The sequence below is a fragment of the Cryptotermes secundus genome, unplaced genomic scaffold (assembly GCF_002891405.2).
Source record: "Cryptotermes secundus unplaced genomic scaffold, Csec_1.0 scaffold1025, whole genome shotgun sequence".
NCBI lineage: Eukaryota > Metazoa > Arthropoda > Insecta > Blattodea > Kalotermitidae > Cryptotermes > Cryptotermes secundus.
In genome coordinates this window covers 110,142-133,492 of record NW_019730118.1, presented here as the reverse complement: position 1 = coordinate 133,492, position 23,351 = coordinate 110,142, and the positions used below count along the sequence as shown (strand labels likewise).

General features: G+C 37.4%; 2 protein-coding genes across 7 annotated transcripts in view; one reads left to right on the top strand and one right to left on the bottom strand.

Moving 5' to 3' along the window:
- LOC111866283 (beta-glucuronidase) overlaps nt 1-6,983 on the top strand; it is a 76,028-nt gene extending 69,045 nt beyond the window's left edge. For both annotated transcript variants that reach the window (XM_023855086.2, XM_023855087.2), the window contains exons 11-13: nt 381-557; nt 1,638-1,776; nt 2,590-6,983. In XM_023855086.2, the coding sequence (XP_023710854.1) occupies nt 381-557; nt 1,638-1,776; nt 2,590-2,756 (483 nt within the window). In that variant the 3' untranslated portion in view covers nt 2,757-6,983. The remainder of the gene's footprint in view (nt 1-380; nt 558-1,637; nt 1,777-2,589) is intronic.
- Nucleotides 6,984-11,215: 4,232 nt separating this feature from the next.
- On the bottom strand, nt 11,216-20,438 carry LOC111866291 (zinc finger HIT domain-containing protein 3). Of its 5 annotated transcripts, none has more exons than XM_023855098.2 (4): nt 20,054-20,281; nt 14,349-14,463; nt 12,619-12,770; nt 11,216-11,665 (listed from the first exon to the last, which is right to left on the bottom strand). In XM_023855098.2, exons 1-4 carry the CDS (start codon nt 20,097-20,099, stop codon nt 11,475-11,477), a joined length of 504 nt encoding a protein of 167 aa, XP_023710866.1. In that variant the 5' UTR covers nt 20,100-20,281; the 3' UTR covers nt 11,216-11,474. The 5 variants fall into 5 exon arrangements, with proteins under 5 accessions (XP_023710866.1, XP_023710867.1, XP_023710869.1 ...); XM_023855099.2 differs by lacking the exon at nt 20,054-20,281 and adding an exon at nt 20,299-20,438 and having other exon boundaries at nt 11,221-11,665; XM_023855101.2 differs by lacking the exons at nt 14,349-14,463; nt 20,054-20,281 and adding an exon at nt 20,299-20,438 and having other exon boundaries at nt 11,221-11,665.
- Nucleotides 20,439-23,351: the final 2,913 nt, after the last annotated feature.

Below are 23,351 nucleotides of genomic sequence, written 5' to 3'. Positions count from 1 at the left end.
AATGATTAGTGCAACATGTGAATGAATGTGGGAAATGAGACAAGCATACAAAACTGTAACCAGAAATTTTGAAAGGAAGGGAGGTCTATATGTAGATGGGATGATAGCATGAAAATGAATCTCATGGAAACTGGGTACAGAATGGATTCACTTGGCTCCAGATAGGAGCTAATGTGGACTCTTGTGAACAGCACAACTAACTTCTGAATTCCATTAAGGGCAGGGATTTTCTGTTTTAGCTCAAGAAAGACATTGTGCCACTGAGTTATTCATTTTTATTATTCAGGAAATCCTCTCCACTTCAAATTTTACTTACTTCTGACTGCATGAGTCTCAAAAGGATATTGTAACCTTCTTCCCCTTCTGTTTCTTCTTTCAAGGGTCAATATTTGGATGTTATTGGATTCAACCGGTACAATGGTTGGTATAGTAACACAGGAAGAACAGACACCATACGCAATAACGTGATTGCAGAAGCAGTATCATGGCACCACAAGTACAACAAACCAGTCATGATGCTGGAATATGGGGCAGATACATTGGCAGGACTTCATTTGGTAAGGAAACATAAATGTTAGGCCTTGGTGCTCTGTATCTTGTCATCAGAAAAACTACAATACATGAACTACATAAAAAAGTACATAATGGAGAAGTTGTCTCTCTTTGTTTGTAGTGTTTACCTACATATTTTATTTCCAAAACTATTTCACAGATTTAGAAAAAACTTGATATTGGAGAAGGTCTGCACTGAAAATTATTAATTAATTTAATCTTAGTCTGTTTCAATTCAGTGTAAGCCCCAGTCTACATAAAGCTCAAATATCAAACAATAATTTTACTCAAATGTTTAATTTTACGAGAAAAAAAAAACGAAACAACGATCCTGCTCAGATCTACAGCTGTTGTTTTATACATTATTTGACAAGGAAAAGTTCATTACAACAGTACATTTGCATACATATTAAATGAACAAGTAGGGAATTACCACTATAGTTTTTTTTTTGGGGGGGGGACACCCCCAGCTAAGATTTGGGGGTTTTTGGAGTCCTTTCCTGGGAAAATTCTAGAAAAGAGGGAAGCTAATTATGCTACTTTAGTATAAAAAAATACATTTGAGGTGGAATACTGAGGCTGAATTTATGCATTATGGCAATAAAAAGCTGAGTAATGAAACAAAAATGTTTAGTAAGTTGCATTCCACACCTCTGCAGATCTCATGGCACACCAGTGCTCTGTAACATACACTTCAAGACAATGATCAAGAGCAATGAATGAATAAATGAATTGAAAATGACATGCTTGGAATTAAGTGTATTCAAAATTAAAAGTAAAGTTTCCCACTCTGTTCTAAATATCATTTAAATCATTATGTGTTATGAACTTATATACTTAAGCTGGTATTTTAATGTAAGCTGCCTCTTGTATCTAGAACTCTAGGCCTAAAGTTGAAGCCCCCACTTATGCCTCTGTCATCAGAGGAACACAAGTTCTTAGTACCTGATTTAGAAACTTACATGTAGTGCATAAAACATGGCAAAAGGCTGTATTCCTATATGTCCCCATCAGGCAGTTCCTTACATTTTCCATCGTGGACTATATAGTCAATAACTATATATATGACATAACTAAATTTTCAGTATCCTGAATATGTATGGTCAGAAGAATATCAGGTTGAAATTATGTCCAAGCACTTTGAAGCTTTTGACAGACTGCGCATGCAAGGATTCTTTGTTGGAGAAATGATTTGGAATTTTGCAGACTTCAAAACTGCCCAAAGTAAGTAAAATATGTAATCTTTTGCATAATTTGATCAATTTTTCAGTCAGTAAGATTTAATGACTCCAAGACATCCAAGCTGAGATAAAACCATTATTAATCAAATTGTTAAGAGCTCATACTTTTCATATACAGTCATGCAAAAATATAAAGATATCAACTGAGTTATATGTAATATGATATCAAAATGTAGGATTTGAAGTTATGAAGAGTTCTGTCCTCTGCAACATACTGTCATGCAGTCTGTTGAAAGTTAACCAACGTTTCAGAGGAACATGTTGCCTCCACTTCCCTCACTACTACCTAATTCATGTTGATTTCTTGTTTGGCTAACTATTCAACCCTGAAGATGGAGGTGACATATTCTGAAATGTCACTTGACTTTCGTCAGACTACTCAAAATTATATCTCAGAAGACAGAACTTGTCAATACTTTCTCTATTCAGATGTCAGTAATCACTCATAGATTCAAAATTCTGAAACAACGAAATAGTTAACTTATTGGACAATATACACCCAGTTTGTTATGATGGATTTGAAGCGTTTATCTTCAAATATTTTCCTTAATTTTATATAGATATTCTGAGTAGACAAGCAGTATGTCAAGTGGTTGGCTCCTTTTGTATGTGTTTGCTCTTTAGTGTACCTTCTCTCACAAGATCTATCCAATGGCCACTTATTTAACAACTTGTTCTTGAAGCTTTCAAATGAACCCTCTTGTCATACATGTATAACATATATTCATAACCTTACTAATATATAGGCTCCCTTTACTGCACTGAATGCTAATACCCTGACTTTTATATCACACAGCAATAACACGAGTTGGGGGAAACAAGAAAGGTATCTTCACACGAAACAGACAACCAAAAGCTTCAGCTCATCACATACGAAGACGTTACTGGGAGTTAGCTGGTGAATTGGATAACGCAATACTGCCAAACGATCTCGACCACTATGTGTCTAAATCACGACATTAAATTGTAGAAAACAGTGTTATTACACATTATAAAACTACAGAAGAAGTCAGTGGTTCTTAACCAGTGGGCAGCAAAGATCATCCAGGATTAAAACATATATGTAACAGTTCAAGGAAAAGCCAGCTAAGACAGCGTGTGCAAAGATCACCAAAGTAGGATGTTTAAGAAACACTGCATTAAGTGGCATCAGTGAGCTGCAGAATGATAATTCACTTCTTTGCAATGAATTAATAGATGTGTGTGCTGTGGTTGCCAGAAATCAGAATTAAGGCAGCACTGTTTGCAGGGAAGGCAACACAAATGCATTACAGGTGTGTTATTAGGAGGTAACAAAGTGTCTCAATACACAACATCCTTCAGAGCCATGGATTCTGTCTCTCAGCCTCAGGAAAACAGTACATCATTACAGCCCTGATCATTCTCCACCCAAACTTTTACAAGAATTAGGGACTGTTGCAGTTAATTTTTTCTTTTGTTTAGCAATCACTCAAGTTGTATAATTTCACACACTGCTTTAACCTCAGAGTGTGATACAGTATTACCTTCAGATATTATACACATTTTCAGTGTCAATTTTAGCCTGCTTTCCTTATTGTGCATTCTTCGCATGATGAGCATAACCTGAATGCACAAAGGAGAAATCATGTCTGTTCTTCCATCCACATGTATCAACTTGAGAACTAGTAGACTGAGTTTGATGAAACTTGATATCACAGGTTCTACGAAAAAGTGGTATGGCCATTTTGATTTTCATAAAAATTGTCATGTAAGTGTACTTTACACTAGAGGCCACTCCACCTTCATATTTTTAATTTTGTTCCATCCTGAGGTGGAAGCAATGTCACTTTATATAGACTCTCCAACTTTTGTGTGGTAAAATTGGTAATTTTGGGGGAGGGGGGATAACTGTAAAAACAATATGGTATCCATCCAAAATCAGTATTTACCATTCCATTGGCTGGTGATAAGTAATGAACCATAAGCATTAATACAAGTGAAATTCTGTACAGACATAGATTCTAAATGTACCTACAAGTTTTGCATGTAACTGTGTTTACACGTTAACAATTATGAACATGGGAACTGCGTGAAACTTTTGAGTTAATATCCAACACACTTAGCAGTATATAAATGAATCATTAATTGCATAATTATTAACTTGTACTTGCTGTTAGCATCACTATATAGACTGAAGCAATGTAAGGAAATTTTGTGAAGTTTTTCCAGAATTGGTTTTTAATTTCAAGGCTTAGCAACTTTATCTCGTTAGTCTCTGTTTGTGCAGGTATATCACAGTTTGTGGGCCTTTCCATGCTTTCATTCTCAGAACACTTTTATTTATACATCATGTCCTTGCATACAAACGGTTCAATCCACACACCGCACTTCTGACTGATCTTGGAGGTGAAACAAGGCTTCTGCCCACCAAAAGTAGAGCATATTACACCACAATAAATAATTTTTATAATGTGCTTATTTTTTAATGCCATATTTATATATTTATGTCAGGAACATAAACACAACAGTTAGCACTGAGTATGTGATGAAGAGTCTTCAATGTGAAAGTTTCTACATTATGTGCCATTTTATAGGAAAGTAAAAACCACAAAAAGTGGATATACCTGTATTTTCTAACTGGGAAGTACCATAAACTAACTCCTTCTATTTTCAAATATCAAATTACCATGTTTATTATTAATTTAGCACTAAATCAGTTGATAATTCTCATAACAAAATGTTTCTATTACCTGATTAACGTTAAATGGCTATTAAATTAAAAGTTTCAATTGCTGACAGCCCTAATGTAACACCCAAATACAGTGTGGGTTGGCATACCGGTAATGCTCTAGACTCATATTTTCTTGTAGTTTTCATCAGTTCCTCTAGCAAATGCCAGGGTCGTACCTCAATTAGGCCATAACTGCTTCTTTCCAAATCCTTTCAAACTCATCATTCATCTGTCGTCCTACAAACCAATGCTATATAGTGTAGCTACTGGCAGCATTACAAAAAAATTCTATCATACATCACGGGCTAACAATCCAAGCACTTTGTCCTGTCTGTGGATAACAGACAGTACAGTTTCTGAGGTACTGATTGTTCTGTATTAAGATTTTAGAGTCTCACACTGGAGAGTATTATGATTAGTCACAACCAGAATATCACAATGTTGACTGTTCTATAATATTCAGAGTTTTAGTATTTCAGAACAGACCAAAGAGCATTCATTCCAGGGTCCAAGGGCTACTGCTATATTTCTTTCAGAATAGAGACAGCAGGATTGAGGGAGGGGAAGGGATTTATTACATTTAAAGTAATAAAATAAGAGTATCAAGGATTAACCCTTAAGACCATCAGTATAGCATGTATGTACAAAGGATACATAGTAAATATGTTCAATTTAAATAGTAACATTTAAGAATATAGTAAAATTGTACACCACATTCACAGGGAAAGTGTATCCATCAAATTTTTAAACAAGTGTCAGTCCACTTGGAATACAGATTATGCGTGCATGCATGCGTGGGTGTGTTTGTGTGTGTGTACTTGAAAATCAATAAAAAATGATATACTTCAATACAGTAAGAATGGAACTGTAAGACTTAAATGATGAATTTCATGCTACTTTACTGTTACACTTTAATTATTTCAAACACTATTTAACAATATGCCAATTTATGTTAAATAAGTCACAGGAGTAAGTTAAACTGATGCCGATGCTTTCATTTACATGAGTTAAATTTTAATTTATGTAGACATGTACCTTCTTAACACCAAGTTGCACTATTTAGCCCTCAATTTAATTCACTTACATTTTAATTTAATTAAATAAATTTGCATAATTCCTAAGTTACTGATATGTTAGAGATTTAAAACATACATCAAATGTTGAAGTGATTGCAGAACACAGCCATGCAAGTTACAAATCAGCCCTTCCTTCCCCTCAGCATGCAAAGCCCCACCATTATGCCACAATTATTGAAAATTTTCTCCCCCTCCTATTATGTGGCATCCTTTGAACAACCTGTCTCTTGAAACACTGGTTTTCAACATCTTCTGACTCACAGATCATTAAAGGTGAAGTGGATCTTCCTAGAATCAAACTGTACAGTAGAAATACCAGTCTACAGATCTAATTGTTACTGTCACATCTGAATATGTTTATTTGCTATATAAAGATTTATGCCTTTATGAAGCATTAAAATTTAAAAAAGGTTATGATCACCTGCACTCGATATTCATATGAACCATGCATGTGGGCATATGCAAAAATTTAAGCTATCAGAAATGACATGTTTGTGTGTAACAGTATTAAAACTACTTGTACAACACAAACCTAGTGAGACCTCTTAGGAGGAAGGAGATTCAACCTATAATATTTCATTTATAAGTGGAAGTGAACATGTCATGCTGAAAAATGGTCTGGCTCCAGTAAAATATGCATGATAATAATATATTATTATACTGTACTATAACACAACCTTTAATTTTTGAACCAAGATACATTAAGAACTGAGCCAGGGGTTCACAAACACTGCCTTGGGATACAACATTGAATTCTGTCACAGCAGTGGTGCAACCAATCTTTCACAACCAAAGCCGAAGACTGTCATGCAAGGTACTAATTCAGATTCATTGCAGCCATTAATGTGAGACTGGTAAAATGCACTCTCAAGGCATATGTATAACCCATAAAATGTTAATGTCAATTAGAGCAAGGAGTTGGCACAAGTGCCAGCATCAAGTTGCAAGCTATCTGCAATTTTATATTTTCCTTTGTGTTTTACTTTACAATTCTGTCAGTACCTAGGCTACATAGCACCAAGAAATTCTGTACTGCTACATCTCTAGTGGTACAGTATATGTCAGCAGTGGAGAGAAATGTGTTTCTCACCAGAACAAATAAAATTTAAAAAAAATATCTACAGCAATATTCATAACATATCCACAAAGAATTAATTGGTCCTTTTACATACAAGTATGTTTAGAGGCAAGTACTAAAAGGATTTAAACACATTCCTTTCATGAAATGTTGACTTAGTGCAATATCATTACATGTCATGTCAATTTGTCCTTAACAGCAGTTCATTGCAACCTTTTAGTATAAGGGTTACATTTAAAGTATTTGTGATTGCAAAAATGCCAGTGACAGTGAGAACAAACTCAACATTTATATTTGTATTTTACTATTTAAAATCAGAAAATAAATTAATATTTATAGAAAAACAGTATTATTATTATCTAATGCCATTTGTAATTCAATTAAATGTATTACACTTGACAAAAACTAGACAATTTGACTGTAAAGATGGAGTCAGCATGTGTACCTCTGAAATGTTGGCAACACCACCCACATACAGACGGTGTAACAACCCAAGAACAGAATCTACATCAGCACAACTTTGTACCAGTTACCCTTTAATAGCAAAAATTCTCCTAAATGATATGTAAAAATTCAGTTTGTACTTCACAGAAAACACACTGTCTCCACTAAAAAGGTCCATTGGTTAATGACATTTAGGGAAGTAATCGCTGTTTATTGTTAAGAACCATATGAGCTGAGATAACGCAGCTGGTATAGCGACTAGCTACGGGCTGGTCGACTAAGAGGTCGGAGTTCTGGTAGGGTCAAGAATTTTCTCCATGTCGTCTATACCGGCTCTGGTGTCCACCCAACCTCCTATCCAATGGGTATCAGGGGTAAAGCGGCTGGGCCTGAAGTTGACCACTCACCACCAACAAGTGCTGAGGTCAAGAAAATGTGGATCTATACACCCACTCCCCCATACACCTTCATGTGTACTGCTTAATTACTTTAAGCTCAGGGATAACTTTACCTTACCTTTACCATATTAAATGCATAAATGTACCTTGTATATTAAAGCAGGTGGTACACATAGCGACCAATGGGCATTAAAGGGTTAATAATAGCTTTCACACAGACTTAAATGTACACATTATATTTCAGCATACAAGCAGCACCAACAATAATAACATGCAATTCATGTATTATAGCAATTCACTGGATGGCAAAACTTTGAACACTAATACATGTTGCAGACATATTTAAATCAATATAATGTATATTTTATGATTAGTTTAACAAACTAAAATACCATATCTAGTGACACGGCAGAACTAGATATAGTAAGCCCTGAATGCAGGCATCATCCAATGAAAATGTATGGGATGATATGAAGCAGTTATATATGGATGCTTATAACATAAAAGTAGGCATGGGAGATTTATCTTTACGCAATACTAGAATTAATCTGGTACAGAAAACCGAGATTAACAGCCTTGGGAATCCTTTGTGCTGACCATGCAACACCCTCTATCTGCAAAATTTGGCATTAATTTCACAAACAAGTGGCGGTCGCTTGGTCAGTATAGTTCACTTGTGGGCTAAAGGCCAGGAGGAATATTAGAATTGAACTGCCCAGTGTTTGAGGTACCTACATTACTGGAGTTAATTCCACTCTTATGGTTACCATTATACTATTAGATATACAGTATGCTTACTGCTTTTACATTTCATGGTATAGGATGGAATCAAATTCTCAAGCCTATGATTACCGAGTGTTATAACAATCATTCTCTTACCATCTTCAAGTGGCTGGTTATTATTGTACATAGAAGATATTAACTTTATGGACTGCTTTACAAATTATGTTTCATGGCAGGCAGAGCAGTTCATGTAATAAATCTGTTTAAGACATGTCACCAGTGGGCAGCAGTTATCAGCTCCAGTAGCTGTTTTGTTCTCAGCTATAAATTAGTGAGCAGTGTGCTATTATTATTATTATTATTTGTAGAGGGGGTGGGTTTCCCCATGCACCGCGACTAATAGTCTATTGTACGTCCCCTTTTGATATTCTACCAGTCGCCATGCCCTGCCAGTACTGGTGCTCGCTATCAGCCCCATCCTGCCAGCAAGGTTGGCCACCTCTCTGGCAGTGGTACCCAATACTTCCCCATCTACCAGAGGAATTGGAAACTACTTGGGTGGGAAACATGAGGATCTTTTACATGCCATAAATCTAAAACACGGGACCCATGGCTTAAAGACCCTCCTGGAGGACTTGTTCCCTGAATTTTCTGCCCTTAAAAATTCCACCTCTGCTGGGTTTGAACCCGCATACCTTGAGTCATGAGGTGAGAAAGTTACCCCTACACTATGGAGGCTGCTGAGCAGTGTGCTATGTCATGGTGTGGTACACTTTAGAGCAATGTGTATTTTTTGTATGACATATACAAGAAAGTGCTGGTAAAAATTTTAACAAATTTAACTTCCCAGCAGACAAACAATTCATAATGTGGTGATTGAACTTAGATGAACAGGATGGTTAACAGAAAAGAAACAAAAACACAAGCACTGAGTGCTTACTGGGAAAAATTGTATAATATGCAAGCCAGACGTGGACACACAAAAAAATCACTAAAACCTCTATCTTAGGAGACTGGGGCATCAAAGCCAAGTGCAAGAAGGCCAATACAATTGCCGTACCTTATACCCTATAAAACAACAGTAATCCACACCTTCCAGCCATGTGATCCAGCTAGCAGGGTTCATTTTTGCAATTGTTTTCAGCAGTCTGTCATTGAAGGTGAAACTGACCCGCAATTAACATTTGTTCCGATGAAGCATGCTTTTATTTGCAGGGATATAGAAATACTCAAAATAACTGCTACTGGAGTTCACAGAATCAACATCTAACATACAAAGTCCTGCTCCACCCAGTGAAAAGTTGTTGTCTGCTGTGTTGTAAGTAGAAGAATGATTGTTGGACCTGTTTCTTAACATAAAAGTTAATTCCAAAAGATATGTACCAGCGATTCTTTGGTAATTCTTTCCAGAGTTAACAGTAGGAGAAAAACTGTATACTTGGTTTCAGAAAAGACTTGGCAACTGTCCACACTGCATGTATGCAGGCTTTGACCAATGCCTTCAGGGACAAAACTATTAGCATTGGTATCTGGCCAGTATGTTAACCTGAACTTAATTTTTCTGATCTTTTCTTCTGAGGTTGTTCGAAGGGAAAAGTTTATATAAATAACCCACAAACTGAAGAACTAAAAGAAAACATTTGGTCAAAAGTTAAGAATATTTCTGCAGAAAACTTAAAAAGAGCAACCAGAACTTCTGTTGGTAGATAAACAGCATTTTCAGCACCTTCGATGACCTGTGAAGTGTAACTACTTCATTTCAAATGTTATCAGCCATCAGACTAACTGATTCAACAGCAATATTCATATTTGCCTCACAGCTGGAAATGCACTGGTTGCTGTGAAGCACAGCACTATGAAGCAGTCAATAAAAGTAGGAACATCCTTGTACTATCACATATGCTTTATCTATTTGGATGTAACATCATGAGGTCTTCTGAAAATCAACCAGGGTTTTGGAGGAATATGTCACCTATATCTTCAGGGTCAAAGAATAAGCCAAAAGCAAGAAACAAGCTTGAAGCAGGTAGCAGTGAGAGGAATCCACTTGTGGAAACTTAGGTTTATATAGGAAACAGGAGAGAGCTGCAAGAGAGCTTGTCAGTTACCACTGGGTCTCTCAGTGAATACAGTGGACCAACAGGAGACAAGGATAACCAGTGCCAGCCCTAAAAGGGCCAGCTGTCTAGATCTAGGAACACAGGAGACAAGTTATAAGGGTGTGGTGTGTAGGGAACAGAGTTTGGTGGGAGAGTAGTTGGGTGCATGGGTCACAGGCATGAAGTGAGGAATAAAGTAGGGCAAGAGGGAGTAGATCAGAAAGCAATAAAAGTACTGTAAAATTGAGGAAATTAAAAATACAGAATTAACAGTTATTAATGAGTCAGGATAGGGACTGGCTATGGGCTAGACGACTGAGGGGTTGGAGTTCAAGGCCCGGTAGGGTCAAGAATTTTCATTTCTCCAAGTCATCCAGACCGGCTCTAGGGTCTGGCCAATCTCCTATCCAATGGGTACTGGGGAATATTTCCCCAGAGGTAAAGTGGCCGGGGCGTGAAGATGAATATTCACCTCCAACTAGTGCTGAGGTCAAGAGAATATGGATCTATATGTCTACTCCCCCATATGCCTTCATGGCATCGAGCTTAATTAGTTAAGCACAGGGACAATTTTGCCTTTTAATTATAATAAAATACAAACACAATGTCAGAATTAACAAAAACAGAGGAACACTAACAATGTTCAGTTCAAGTACCTGACCACTGTCCAGATAATTCAGCTTATTTGTAAGGTAGCTTAACATTAATTGGGAAAAGCAAAAGTAAAACCATCCCTGTAACAGGCCATGGAGGCTCACAGGATTGTGAGGTCGAGGATCCCACATTTTGTAGATGATGAGGCTCACAGATGGCAGTAAGGTTGTCAACCTTACACACCAGCCACCTGTTTCCTCCAGGAAGATTCCTGGTACTCTTTTCTGTTAGTGGATGAGTTGACCCCAGGGCCATAGTGTGGCTGGAAGGATCAGGCCAATTGAAAAATCCAGTGACATCACAGGGAATCAGTAGATACAAAATTTAGACATTACAGGTGTGTCAAATATTTTAATTTCAAAAGATCCATTAAAAACAGTCATAACTATGCCCTATTAGGCCTCTTTTCTTACAAAGAATTAACTATATACTATAATACAGATACAATAATATACCATCACCAGTGACAACAGAACCTCATTTTAGACATATGGTAACCTAAGAAACACAAATATAATTATGTAGGTACTGTAGATGCATCCTCTACGGGTTCAATAATTTTAAGGCATTCATCAGCAAACTCAACAAACAGAGGCTCCTGCATTGCCAGCTGCATGGCTCGGTCAGGGTTGGGAGACCTATCTACCGACACCAGAAGCTCTTGAAGGTGTGGGTTCTGTAAAATCTGCTGCAAAACTTTACTATTTTCTGGAAAGAAAACAATTTGTCTGTTTCAGCTGTGGCAAATAAAGTCAGGAAAGGATATCTCTAACATGGAGGTTAGGCATGGAGCTAAAGCCTCTCAGTATACAAATTTGTGTTATGTCATGCTGGGCCAAACACCATTTGGGGGAAATATTTGTAAATATTTTACCAGAAAGGGATTAGTTTGGAATAATGAACACAAGAAACAGGCTGATTTTCTGGAAAATCTTTGACTTTTGTATGTGACATGAGTGTTCCAGTGATGTTACATTTTTTGGGTTAGGTGTAATTTAGTTCATAAAAAGGATATGTGCAACTTTTTGTTCATTATGGTTCTTAGGTACACTTTATTTTAGTTCATATATAACTCTTTGACTTATGAGAATTTTAATAAAAGTAATTTTCATTTCCAGGATCTGATGGTTGCTGGGGAAGGTTTCACCTCCACGGAATTAGTTATGCACTTAAAACGCACATAGCCTATATATATTTTACTTCATATACAGTTCATAAATTCATTTCTAAAGGGGGTTTGTTGCCACACTCATGCAGGTTCATGCTAGAGTACAGCTGGAGGAGTGATTCTTGAATGGGAGTAGGAACATTAAAAGAAAATTGGGGTTAGGAAGCAGAAGGGATGTCATATGCCATTTCCAGATGTTTTCAGTTGCATCAGATAAGTTATAATGGTTTTTGTTATGGCTACATAACATAAAACTTGAATTTAGTGACACATTAAGTGAACTAGATATGTTACATGCAACAGCAACAAATAAACACCATATTCAAAAAAATTTATCTGTGGTAACCATACTGTAAAATTCCTTAAATAAAATTACACCGGAATTAGTATTGGATTCTATCCCTTTAAAGGTTAAGTCATTCAAGTGCCACAGTCAGTGAATACATGGCCATTACTGCTAGTAACGAACAATCCTGCACGGAATTTTAAGTACCTAACAACTTCAGCCTGTCCAGAGGAACAGTATCTTCTGTCTGGTGCTCATATTTCTGTGAACCAATTCTGATTTCCTCTTCTGTGTTGTTTGGTAATGACACGGATTCACATTTAATCTTTTGGTGTTCTTTCCAGCAGTTCAAGGAACAACTGAAATTTAAACATAACTTTGAATTACAATAATACACTCCCTCACTCACAGCAGCAAATGTGAACTGATAGCACATAACCTCAAACAGCAATAACCCTTCTCAACTTACTACACAAGACGACAACTGGGGCATTTATATTTTGATTCCTGAGTTTCACAAATGCCACACTTCATTTTAATACAAGCAATATGAAAATTAGGGCATAAAATACGCGTTTCTTTGCACACACCACGCTCTTAGTCTCTCACGTACGATCGCGCAGATTTTCATATTATTCTCTGACAGTCTTAACCGGTCTTAACAGTGAACGCACTAGCGCACTATTACCGTTCAGTTTGTTCGGATTTCTCGGTGCGAATGAATGGAAGTACAGAACGAATTTGTACGCATCTTATTCAGAACGTTCGAAACGTAGCGGTTTTCAAGCTACTGCATATTCAAATCCCTTGATGACGTTGATGACCTTGATCGCCTTAATTGACTCCAACATTGCACTGGTCGCTACAAACTTAGCCTAAGCCGCCTAGGACTATAACACACAATAATCTTCTTTGTTTACAAGTTCGTTTCTTCGATTTCTTCGTAAGTACCAACCAGCTAAGATAGCTCAGTTGGTATAACGACGGGCTGGGCTCAATTCTCGGCCGTGCAATAATTTTTCTCTTTTCCGCATTGTCAAGTCCGGTCAAGATGGTAAAGACCAGCACTGGGGCTCACCCAGCCGGCTATCCAATACATTCTGGCTGCTCTTTCCCTGATGGTAAAACGAATTGAGCGTGAGGCTGATTGATCACTGATCTCTGACTAGTGCTGAGGGCAAGAATGATGGAGGTATACCTCATTTTCCCCATTTACCTAAATACTTCAAAAGGATCTCAATTAATTATGGGAGAGCGCCGCCGAAAGCCCTTAAAAAGAGGGTCCAATCAGGAAAACATATTTTCCTCCAGTGTCAAAAGCAACTGTGGCAAGAACTAAAACTGATGTCTTGTGAGGGATTAAATTTACATGCATTAAATAAACAAATGATAGATCGAAACAATCCATATTATATTTCTTCCTCAAAAGACAGATGACTAACAAAACATACATTCTATCCTGCATCAAAACAAAGTTCAGAAAGCCCAACAGTATTTCCACCTTCTGGGGGATTAATATTATACCCAAACTGAAAATGAAATTAATAATCACATGTTAATTTCAGCTCTAACAAAAGTTGACATAAAAATAATTTTGACTGATGACTTCACTCATAACAATACAGAATCCAGATTTTGGTATATGCTGTAAACAGTAGACTATATTGGCAGCAAGCTTGTTTATTTCTTATGTCCCTAATGTTTAATAAATTTTTGCATAATACTTGAAACTATGTATGTAGGTAAATCTTCTACATACATCTTTAATAAACTTTATAAACAGTGTAAACAATATGGGGCACTTTAACCTCTTATGTAACACATGAATATTTGGTGTCTTGGCACTATAGGCCGATGAAGCTAATAATGTCCAAATAGGTTGCTTTATGCATTATTTGTATTACATATATGTAAGAAGCAATAATATGTGTACATAACAATAGGAATACATTATAATTGACCAAGTCATCTTCATCAGTGCCTGCTGCATCAAAATGAAGCTTCTTAATTTCCATGCTGCTATCATCCCCCAGATTATCCAGCACTGTACCACTGAAATAGAAATAGTTTTATTTAGAATAATTTCCTACTTTAATTGACGAAAGTAAGGAGGTTGGTCTAGAAGTAAACACAGAGGAAACTAAGAACATGTTGCTGTCTTGTCACCAAAATACAGGGCAAAATCATGACATAACGATAGGAAACAGATGTTTTGAAAATGTGGCACAGTTCAGATATTTGGGAAAGATGATAACAACTCAAAACCTGATTCAGGAGGAAATTAAGAGGAGATTGAACTTGGGTAACGCTTGCTACCATTCGGTCCAGAACCTTTTTGTCTTCTCGTCTGCTGTCGAAAAACATACAAATTAGAATATACCAAACAATAATTTTGCCGGTGGTTCTGTGTGGGTGTGAAACTTGATCTCTGACATTAAGGGAGGAACATAGACTGTGGCTGTTTGAGAACAGGATGTTGAGATTATTTGGACTGAAGAGAGATGAAGTGATAGGAGGTTGGAGAAAACTGCATAATGATGAGCTTCGTAACTTGTACTCTTCTCCAAGTATAATTAGAATGATCAAGTCAAGGAGGATAAGGTGGGCAGGGCATGTAGCATGAACGGGGGAGAAAAGAAATGCCTATAGGATGTTGGTGGGAAAGCCAGAAGGAAAGAGACCACTGGGAAGACCTAGGCATAGGTTGGTGGACAATATTAAAATGGATCTTAGAGAGACAGGATGGGATGTATGGATTGGATTGATCAGTGGAGAGCTCTTGTGAACACGGTAATGAACCTTTGGGTTCCATAAAATGCTAGGAAATTCTTTCCCCAAGAAGGGCTCAGCTCCATAAGTAAGTAAGTAATAATAATTTTATAATTATTAATGCAGTCACAGCTTCATAGCTTTGTGTCTGCATATCTGCAACAGCTGGCCACTTAGCAGTAAACATACAGTGCATATCCTTTAAACTAACATAAAATGTTATTTGTTTGGCAGATCTGGTGAAAAGTTCAGTGTCTGTCTTCAAATATATCTAATTCAGTTTTTAAGAAAGTGATAGGTTGTGAAACACTTTCTTTGTGCAAAGAAATTTGCTTTATTCATGCTGTAATGCTGAGAGATGAAGTGTTTTTTTTTCTTTCAGACATCTTTGTTGACCTGCTGAGATACTATTTAGCTTGTCATAACACCTAACATATTAGTTGTATATTTAACAAAAAGTTACTTACAAGCATAAAGAAAGAAATCAATTACAATTTTCAAAATTTTCTGTAGTGCAAAAATCATAATTGCATATGCAGATTATGTATGACTAGGTAACTGATATTCTCAGAGGTTATAAACAGTATAAAAATTATCAAAATGGAAAGCAAGAATGAGTGGTTGCTTCAGAAGTTTATAAAACAATACTTAAAGTGCATGAATTTACTTTTTGGGTATACTGTTTTTGTACTATTTGTTATGTATCACAAATTTAAATTGGTTTAAGTGTGTCACATTTCAGCTTCTTGCTGAATAATGATGCCGTTTTTAACATCCATAATAATAGACTGGATGCCAGAAGAGATGTAGAGAAAGTCGGTTACATTGTGAGCGATTTTGTCTTTACTTCAATGACAACCCACTTCTTCGGAAAAGCTTGTAGGTCCTGAAAAGGACCGTTGGCTGCTGGGATGTTTGGCTGGTGAAGTAGGGCGGTGCGCACCAGTAGAAAGGGATGTTGGTTGCGGTGTGTTGAGGCGGCTGAGTCAGTTGACTGGCCACAGTGCGGCCGTTGCTGGAAAACATTTGCTTACGAAGCGCGGTCGCAGGAGTGGAGAGGCGGTAGCTACGCCAGTTGCCCAGCATGTTGGGCATGACCACCGGCGAATCGAGGCAGCCGAGTTGCCCAGTGAGTCGGGTGAGACCGCCGGACAGCCGAGGCAGTCGTGCCTGGTGCAGTGAAGTGCCGATGCCTCTGAAGACCAAGCGCTGGTGACGAAGTGTGCTGTTTGTAGACTGCTTGAAGACTGTTGTGGAACTGATTGAAGACTGACGTGGAACTGACTTGGAACTGACGTGGAACTGATGTGCTGGGTTGGAGCTGCTTCTTTTTATACCCAGCTCGGTAGGCGGAGTGAAACTTGCATTTGAGGAGTCAACAATTTGCAGAGCGCTGATTGGTAGCGAAAATGAGGAGCAGAAATTTGCAGTGCGTGCTATGTGGGATGTCCCCACAACATTTATAGAGTTCAGAACAGGACAATTAAGCTTAACTTTATTTAGTCCATAATTATGATGGAGAAAAATAATCTGCTTAAAAAAGGAATATTTATTAAGAAAACAAACAAATTTTAGCACTTAAGAAAGAGAATACTTTAACGGTATATTACAGAAATAATGGGAGGAGTCTTACTGTAACTTTGCTTTACTCCTCTCAATACACAGTTTACTCAATAGCTGCCAAACTGATAACATTTCCATATTTCACAACACTAAATAAATAAATCTGTTATTCATTGTATATTCTGGTAGTCCTATTTATGATTATTAGCATTAGTTATAAGAAATATCTGGCATGATATGAAAAGTAATCATACAATAATCTGTCTTGAATTATATGTGCAATATATTTGTTACTGAAAAAACTGTATTCTGATTATGTTTCAATGACCAGAGTACCAGACTTAAGAAAAAACGATATATGGGTAATAGTTTGGGCAAATTGAAAATTTGAGCTTTTGGAATAAAGATTACAGAAAAATATAATATTTTGTACATATATATGAATCAATAATTGTAAACAGTTCTTGAAACCATAAGGAATATTAAGATTTTGATTCTCAACTTTAATCTGTTCACTGCCAATCATACTGTAACATGAACTGGAACCTCAATGCCAGAAAATAAAGTTCCTTAATTAAACTTCCTGTGAAATACAAGTATATGTAGAAGTGAGATTGAGGCTGCACCACAGCTCAAGCAGTTAGTCGCTGGCTTCCCACCGCGGCAGCCCGGGTTCGATCCCGGGTCTGGTCAAGTGGGATTTGTGGTGGACAAAGTGGTGCTGGGGCAGGTTTTCTCCAAGTACTTCAGTTTCCCCTGCCAATCTTCATTCCACCAATTGCTCCACAATCATCCTCACCTATCATCTGGGGCTGGTACAATAGGCCAGAAGTGGCCGCAGTACAAAGGACTTAGTCCCACCCCACAAACAATAAAAAAAATGTGAGATTTAAAAATGTATGGTCAAACTGTCATTTACAGCTTCTTTGTGGGAGCAGTTGTTTTGAAAACTGAAGTGACGAAAATCTGAAATAAAGGAAATTTAACACTGAATTGACTTGAGATCAACGAAATTGAATGTTAAATTATGGGAAAAATTTAATTCAAGGAGCATTAAATGGGGGTTCCTCTGTGTATAGAAGCTCAGCCAACAAGGTCTGATCTTGAAATTGCAAATGAACAGCTTTGGTGTGGCACATACAGAATGTATGTATATGTGTGTGTATATTTACAAGATATATATATATGTGAATGGATTAATATAAATGATCATTATTATTCATACAAATATCATGTTTTTGAACATTATCCATCGTCTTGGCTTTAACTAAAAGCTGTCCTGTTTATTTTTTAAAAAAAACTACGTTTCGGAGACTGAATTCTGTCTCCGTCTTCAGGTAAAACCTACTCAGTTGGCCCCAGTCGATAGACCTAGTCCCTATCTCCGGACCTAGATCTTGCTTATCATTCTTTTATTTTACAATGCAGGAGCAACTGGTTAGATTACTTTCTTTGTAGGTTCTCACAATGGTTTGTTGTTAAAGTTGTTTCCATTCTTGAATAGTGATGTTACAAAGTTCTGACTAGCATTCCAACATTTTGGAGAACCTGGCTGTCTCCATATTTGAGATAAATATTCAAGTTTACTTAGTTTATGTAACACTGAATGAGGTACTGTATGAGACTGTGAATTATGAATCGAAAGGGATGTGTGACGAAGTTGTTGTGGCCTCTTTTAATTTGCTATCCAGGTACTTACCTGGATGGACCACAGATAATCTCATTCAAGACATGGGCACCCCAAGATTTTTTTTCTTCAAAAGGGAGACAGCCATTAAATGTGCTTAGAAACTTAAATGCAAGCTATTTAAGACTTTTTTATAGATTGTCCTAGTGTATACAGGATGAAACTAACTCCATGGACCTTTGTCCTTTTTCAGAAGCCACCAGTAGCTCAGCTACTCAAGAATTCCCCAACATTTTATGGAACCTGAAGGTTCATCACCATTTTCTCTGTCCTGAGCCAGATCAATCCAGTCCATACTACCCCATTCTATCTCTCTAAGATCAGTTTTAATATTATACTCCCATCTAAGTCTAGGTCTTCATATTGGTCTCTTTCCTTTTCGCTTCCCCACCAAAATCCTTGACGCATACATCCTCCATGTATGCTACATGTCCTACAAATTTCATCCTCCTTGTCTTAATTATTCTGACTATACCTGGCGAGGAGTTCAAGTTATGAAGCTCCTCATTATGCAGTTTTCTCCAACCCCCCATTACTTCATCCTTCATTTGTCTATATATTCTCCTCAGCACCCTGTTCTCCAACACCCTCGGTTTATGTACCTCCCTTAATGTCAGAGACCAAGTTTCACATCTATATAAAACTACAGACAAAATTACAGTTTATATCCTACTTTTAGTCTAGCATAAATTGTGTTTAAGAGCATCGACGCTGGTTGATTCTCTACTCATGTTCCTACTTTTAACCAATTTACTTATTGCTCCTTGCTGTAGTGAGTAGATTGTAAATTCGCAGAGAAATAAATAAAAAAAAAAGATTCTACTTTTTACGTTTTTGGACAGCAGAATATAATTCAAATTGTAGTGTATTCAGGGCAGAAGAATATATGTTTAAATACTTTAATTTCTAGTATTCATATTTAGTATGTTTCCTGTTTTTCATTTTTGATTTTTAAAAAAATCCTTCGGGAGGGCGGGAGATGCCTGGACTTCACCTCATGCCGATGCCCATGCCCGACAGTTGTTCTGTCGGAGACTGAACCCGGGTATGTTATAATTACCAATCTGGTGTACTGAATTTTCAGCTAACTTTTTCAGCAATTATTTGCGTTATGTTGAATAAACGAACAAAACTTTTCTTGCTCACAAATTGTAAGCCTTATTTCCGTGGACCTGTAATAGTTTTTTACTCTGTGCAACACACCACACTTCTCGCTTATATGTGAGGATTCCTGGAAGTATAAATCTGCAGTCTTGTGGAATGTGACGACTTCTAGTCTGGTAGATACTTGTCGACCTTGCGGAAGAACTTTCTGCTTTCATCTGCGGGGCTGGTTCCTACACTGGTACCTATCTACCAGACTACATGGCGTCACATTTAAGAAGACGGCAACCTTGACATCGACTGCCAGGAGAACCTCAAATTGCAATACAAGCGACTGCTGCAATTAAAGCTCCACTGAAGACCATAACCCACATTTGAGTGACTTCTATTCGTATATTCGTCCTGTTGACTTGAGGTGTGTACGTAATGTCATTAGTTACGTCCATATCATCTATACCTTTAAATTTACACTGAGAAATGTGTTTCTCCAGACTTGCAGTCTATAGAACGTACACTTACATAGGTTCCGACCGTACCGGAAGACTATTACGTATACATCAACCATGAAGATGGAGGCAGTATATTCTTCCGAAACGTCGATATACACCTACAAGATTACACTTAGTCACAACCCAGAAGTTCACAATCTGAATAATTCAATTAATTTTTTACGCAGTGTTTGCCAACAGCCATTGGAGTAACACGCAAATACCCACTCGACGAACGGGTGCGTGTTTCCGTCTTTGCAGACAAAAACCACGCACCTCATTCTGCAACTGTATGCTGTCCTCAGCAAAGTACGTTCGTTACAATGGACGCATTTTGTGCTGTCGTGTAGACGCTGCCTTATTCTGTGTTCGTGTTGTCCTGTGAAGGTGACTGTCTTGAGCCCAGCCAATCTCCAGTAGGAGTCCTACCAGCTGTCTGTATGATTCACAGTTTCAGAATTAATGGTGAATGGGAAGAGGCCAGAGGGGGAGGAGATTATATTATTTTCTAAACATGTCTCCTCAAGGGCAAAGAGGCTAAATTAATCATTCTGCATCAGACTTGGTGTTTCTGAGAACACAAGGCCACGTTACTATTTCCGTTGTGCTCGATCAGACCTTACACTTGAGACCTTCACTGAGCAGATAGTGGGGATGCACTGTACGTTTTTCAGGAGAGGTACAAGAAGAAAAAAAGTGGCAAGAACCCAACATCCGGTTGCTACAGACGCCAGCTTGAGAAAGTATCTCAGCCGTCCTGTTGTAAGTTTCCTCTTCTTCTGTCATGTAGACAATGACATACTTTTCAGTTATTCAGTCGTGAGCATCTGGTTTTGTGTGTGAACCAAATAGCAAATAGCACAACAGGGACACGACCAGATTGGAGTGAATCAAGCCGTCTGCTTAACTAGTTCTTGCAAGCTCTGTTGAAATAACTGTGAAATTATTTAATAGGATGTTCCTTATTATTATCTGACAAGAACATGGCTTCCGTTGACGGATGCATACACAGATAATTGTATTAAGATTATGAAAGCGTGTGTAAGCTCCTAGTAAAGTAACATAGGCAGTGTTAACATACGGAGAAAAACAACGAAAAATTCGCAAAATTAAAAATATTCTCGAACAATTAACTTCATGGTGTACGGTATTTCTTAAAACGTTTTTAATCTTTCAGCTGGTTAAGAAATGCCCACTTTTATGGAATCCAAAGGCTCATTGTTATATAAAAAAATCGTCATTGAACCTTTTCCTGAGCCAACTGACTAACGTTCACAACTTCAAACCTTGTTTTCAGCCTACTTTCCTCATTTTGAAAAAAAAAAAAACAAGCTTATGCAATCTCCAAGTTGTCTGCGTGAGTCTATGCGTCTGTGTGGCTTGTGCCTTATGTTTCTGTTAATCCGTCCTTATTAACTTTTGAATGCCTGAACAGATCTTTATTAAACTTGATATGATATGGCACCTGAGCCCATTTCAACGGCGTGCCTCATAACTCCCTTCCATAAGGCTGTGTGTCTGTCTGTGTATCCCCTCTATCGTTGCTAGGCAAAGGCTCAGTAAAGTGTAAACCCTTATCGTTAATAGGTAACAACTCGGTAAAGACGTTCCCATTGCAACGAAGAATTGTTGGATGCGTCATTTTCTATTGGGTCCGTACCATATCAAAGAAAATTAGGAGATTAGTTCTTCCAAGAACTACTTGTTTTCAAATATATTTCAATATTATCCTTCTCTCTGCGTTTATGGCAACAATTAATACAATATTCATAATACAGAAGCTGACTCAAGACTCACATCGCATTGTTCAAGCCAGAATATTTTACCCCCCCAATTTTTTTCTTTAAACACAGAATAATAAGATTATTGGAACTATGCTCTTATACACGCGCATATGATATGAGTTGCTCAGGGAGGTGAATATTAAGACTGCAGTCTTGTGAGATGTGACACCGTCTGTTTCGGGAGAATTTTACGACCTATACGGAGGAACCTGCCCCTATCACCATTTCTTCTATGCTAAAGACAAAGAGATGACAGATAATTTCAGAGCACTGCTAAACCTCTATCATACCGCACGGCGCTGAAGCCCACGAGACTGCAGGGTTATCTCTTTGGTAATTCTGACGCATGAGTGCGAAGCTTGGTGTGACACACAGAGGAGAAAAATATTACAAGTTCACAAAACAAGGTTTAAAAGTTTGGGTTAAGGGAAAGAGATTGAAATTAACAGCTCTTATAGCGCGAGGAACAAGAAGTGTGCGGAGAAATGTCGTTGCAAAATGCAATGAAAGCAGCCACTTGAGAGATCGGGTAAAAGATGGAGGGATAATATTAAAATAGATTATGAGAAACCTGCATTCGAGGATACAAACTTGTCTGTACTGGTTCAGGACAGGATTCAATGGTGTACTATTGCAGTGTTCTTCAACTGTTGTGTTGAGGTGTTATTATAAGTGTGTCGAGGCATTTTGATCCAAATATGATAGTAGTTCACAAAGCATGATAAGAGCAGTGAGACCTCTTTCAGCCCTGTTCTGTCATCTCATCTTTTCCTCTACTTTATTTTTTATATGACTATCTGGATATTTTTTATAGTTTTTTATAGAGATCAACGTCTTTTCAGAGCTTTTCCAGAATATTAATTACTAAAAAATTACTTTGTCCGCGATTCTTGTGATTTTAATTACATTCTATACACTTAATATTTTATGTAAATGATCATAAACGCGCGCACACAAATTCAGTATGCAACCATGTGGACAAGTTGAGAAACAACAGGTTATTTTTTTTTTTACAGAAGTTCATGTGTGTTTCCCGGCTCATTTTCTGGAAATAATTGGACTCGACTACGAGACCCTCGCCTCGAGGTTCATCCTCCCACCAAGGTCGTTGATTCCTTCTACAGTTCCGGCTTCGGTCTGTGTTTAGTGGGCCAAGCAAGCAGCTGTAAAGCAGAGTGAATACTGACCGCTTAGCTGAATGGGGATTTCATTGTACAAAATGGCACCCTCGTTCGACATGGCCACTGAACTGAAACTAATGACCATCATCTCTAATACCGTATTCGATTTGTAATTTACCAAAATTAAAGCACAGTACAACCTGAGGATTGTAAAATAAGTGTAAACAAATATGAAATTTATAAATGTGTAGGACCAGACCTGATTTAATCTATTTAAATTAATGAAAATTTCAGTATTCTTCTATTCTATTAAATTGTTCTATGATTTGTTACTGTCTGTCTGTCTGTCTGTCTGTCTGTCTGTCTGTCCGTCCGTCCGTCCGTCCGTCCGTCTATCTATCTATCTATCTATCTATCTATCTAT

Bases quoted from the DNA above. Each gene is read 5' to 3' on its own strand.
- LOC111866291 (XM_033752193.1), bottom strand. From the start codon at position 20,099: ATGGTTGATGTATACGTAATAGTCTTCCGGTACGGTCGGAACCTAT. The intron at 16,578-20,053 runs GTAAGTGTACGT...TTTCGCTACCAA, and splicing joins CCGGTACGGTCGGAACCTAT to TCAGCGCTCTGCAAATTGTT.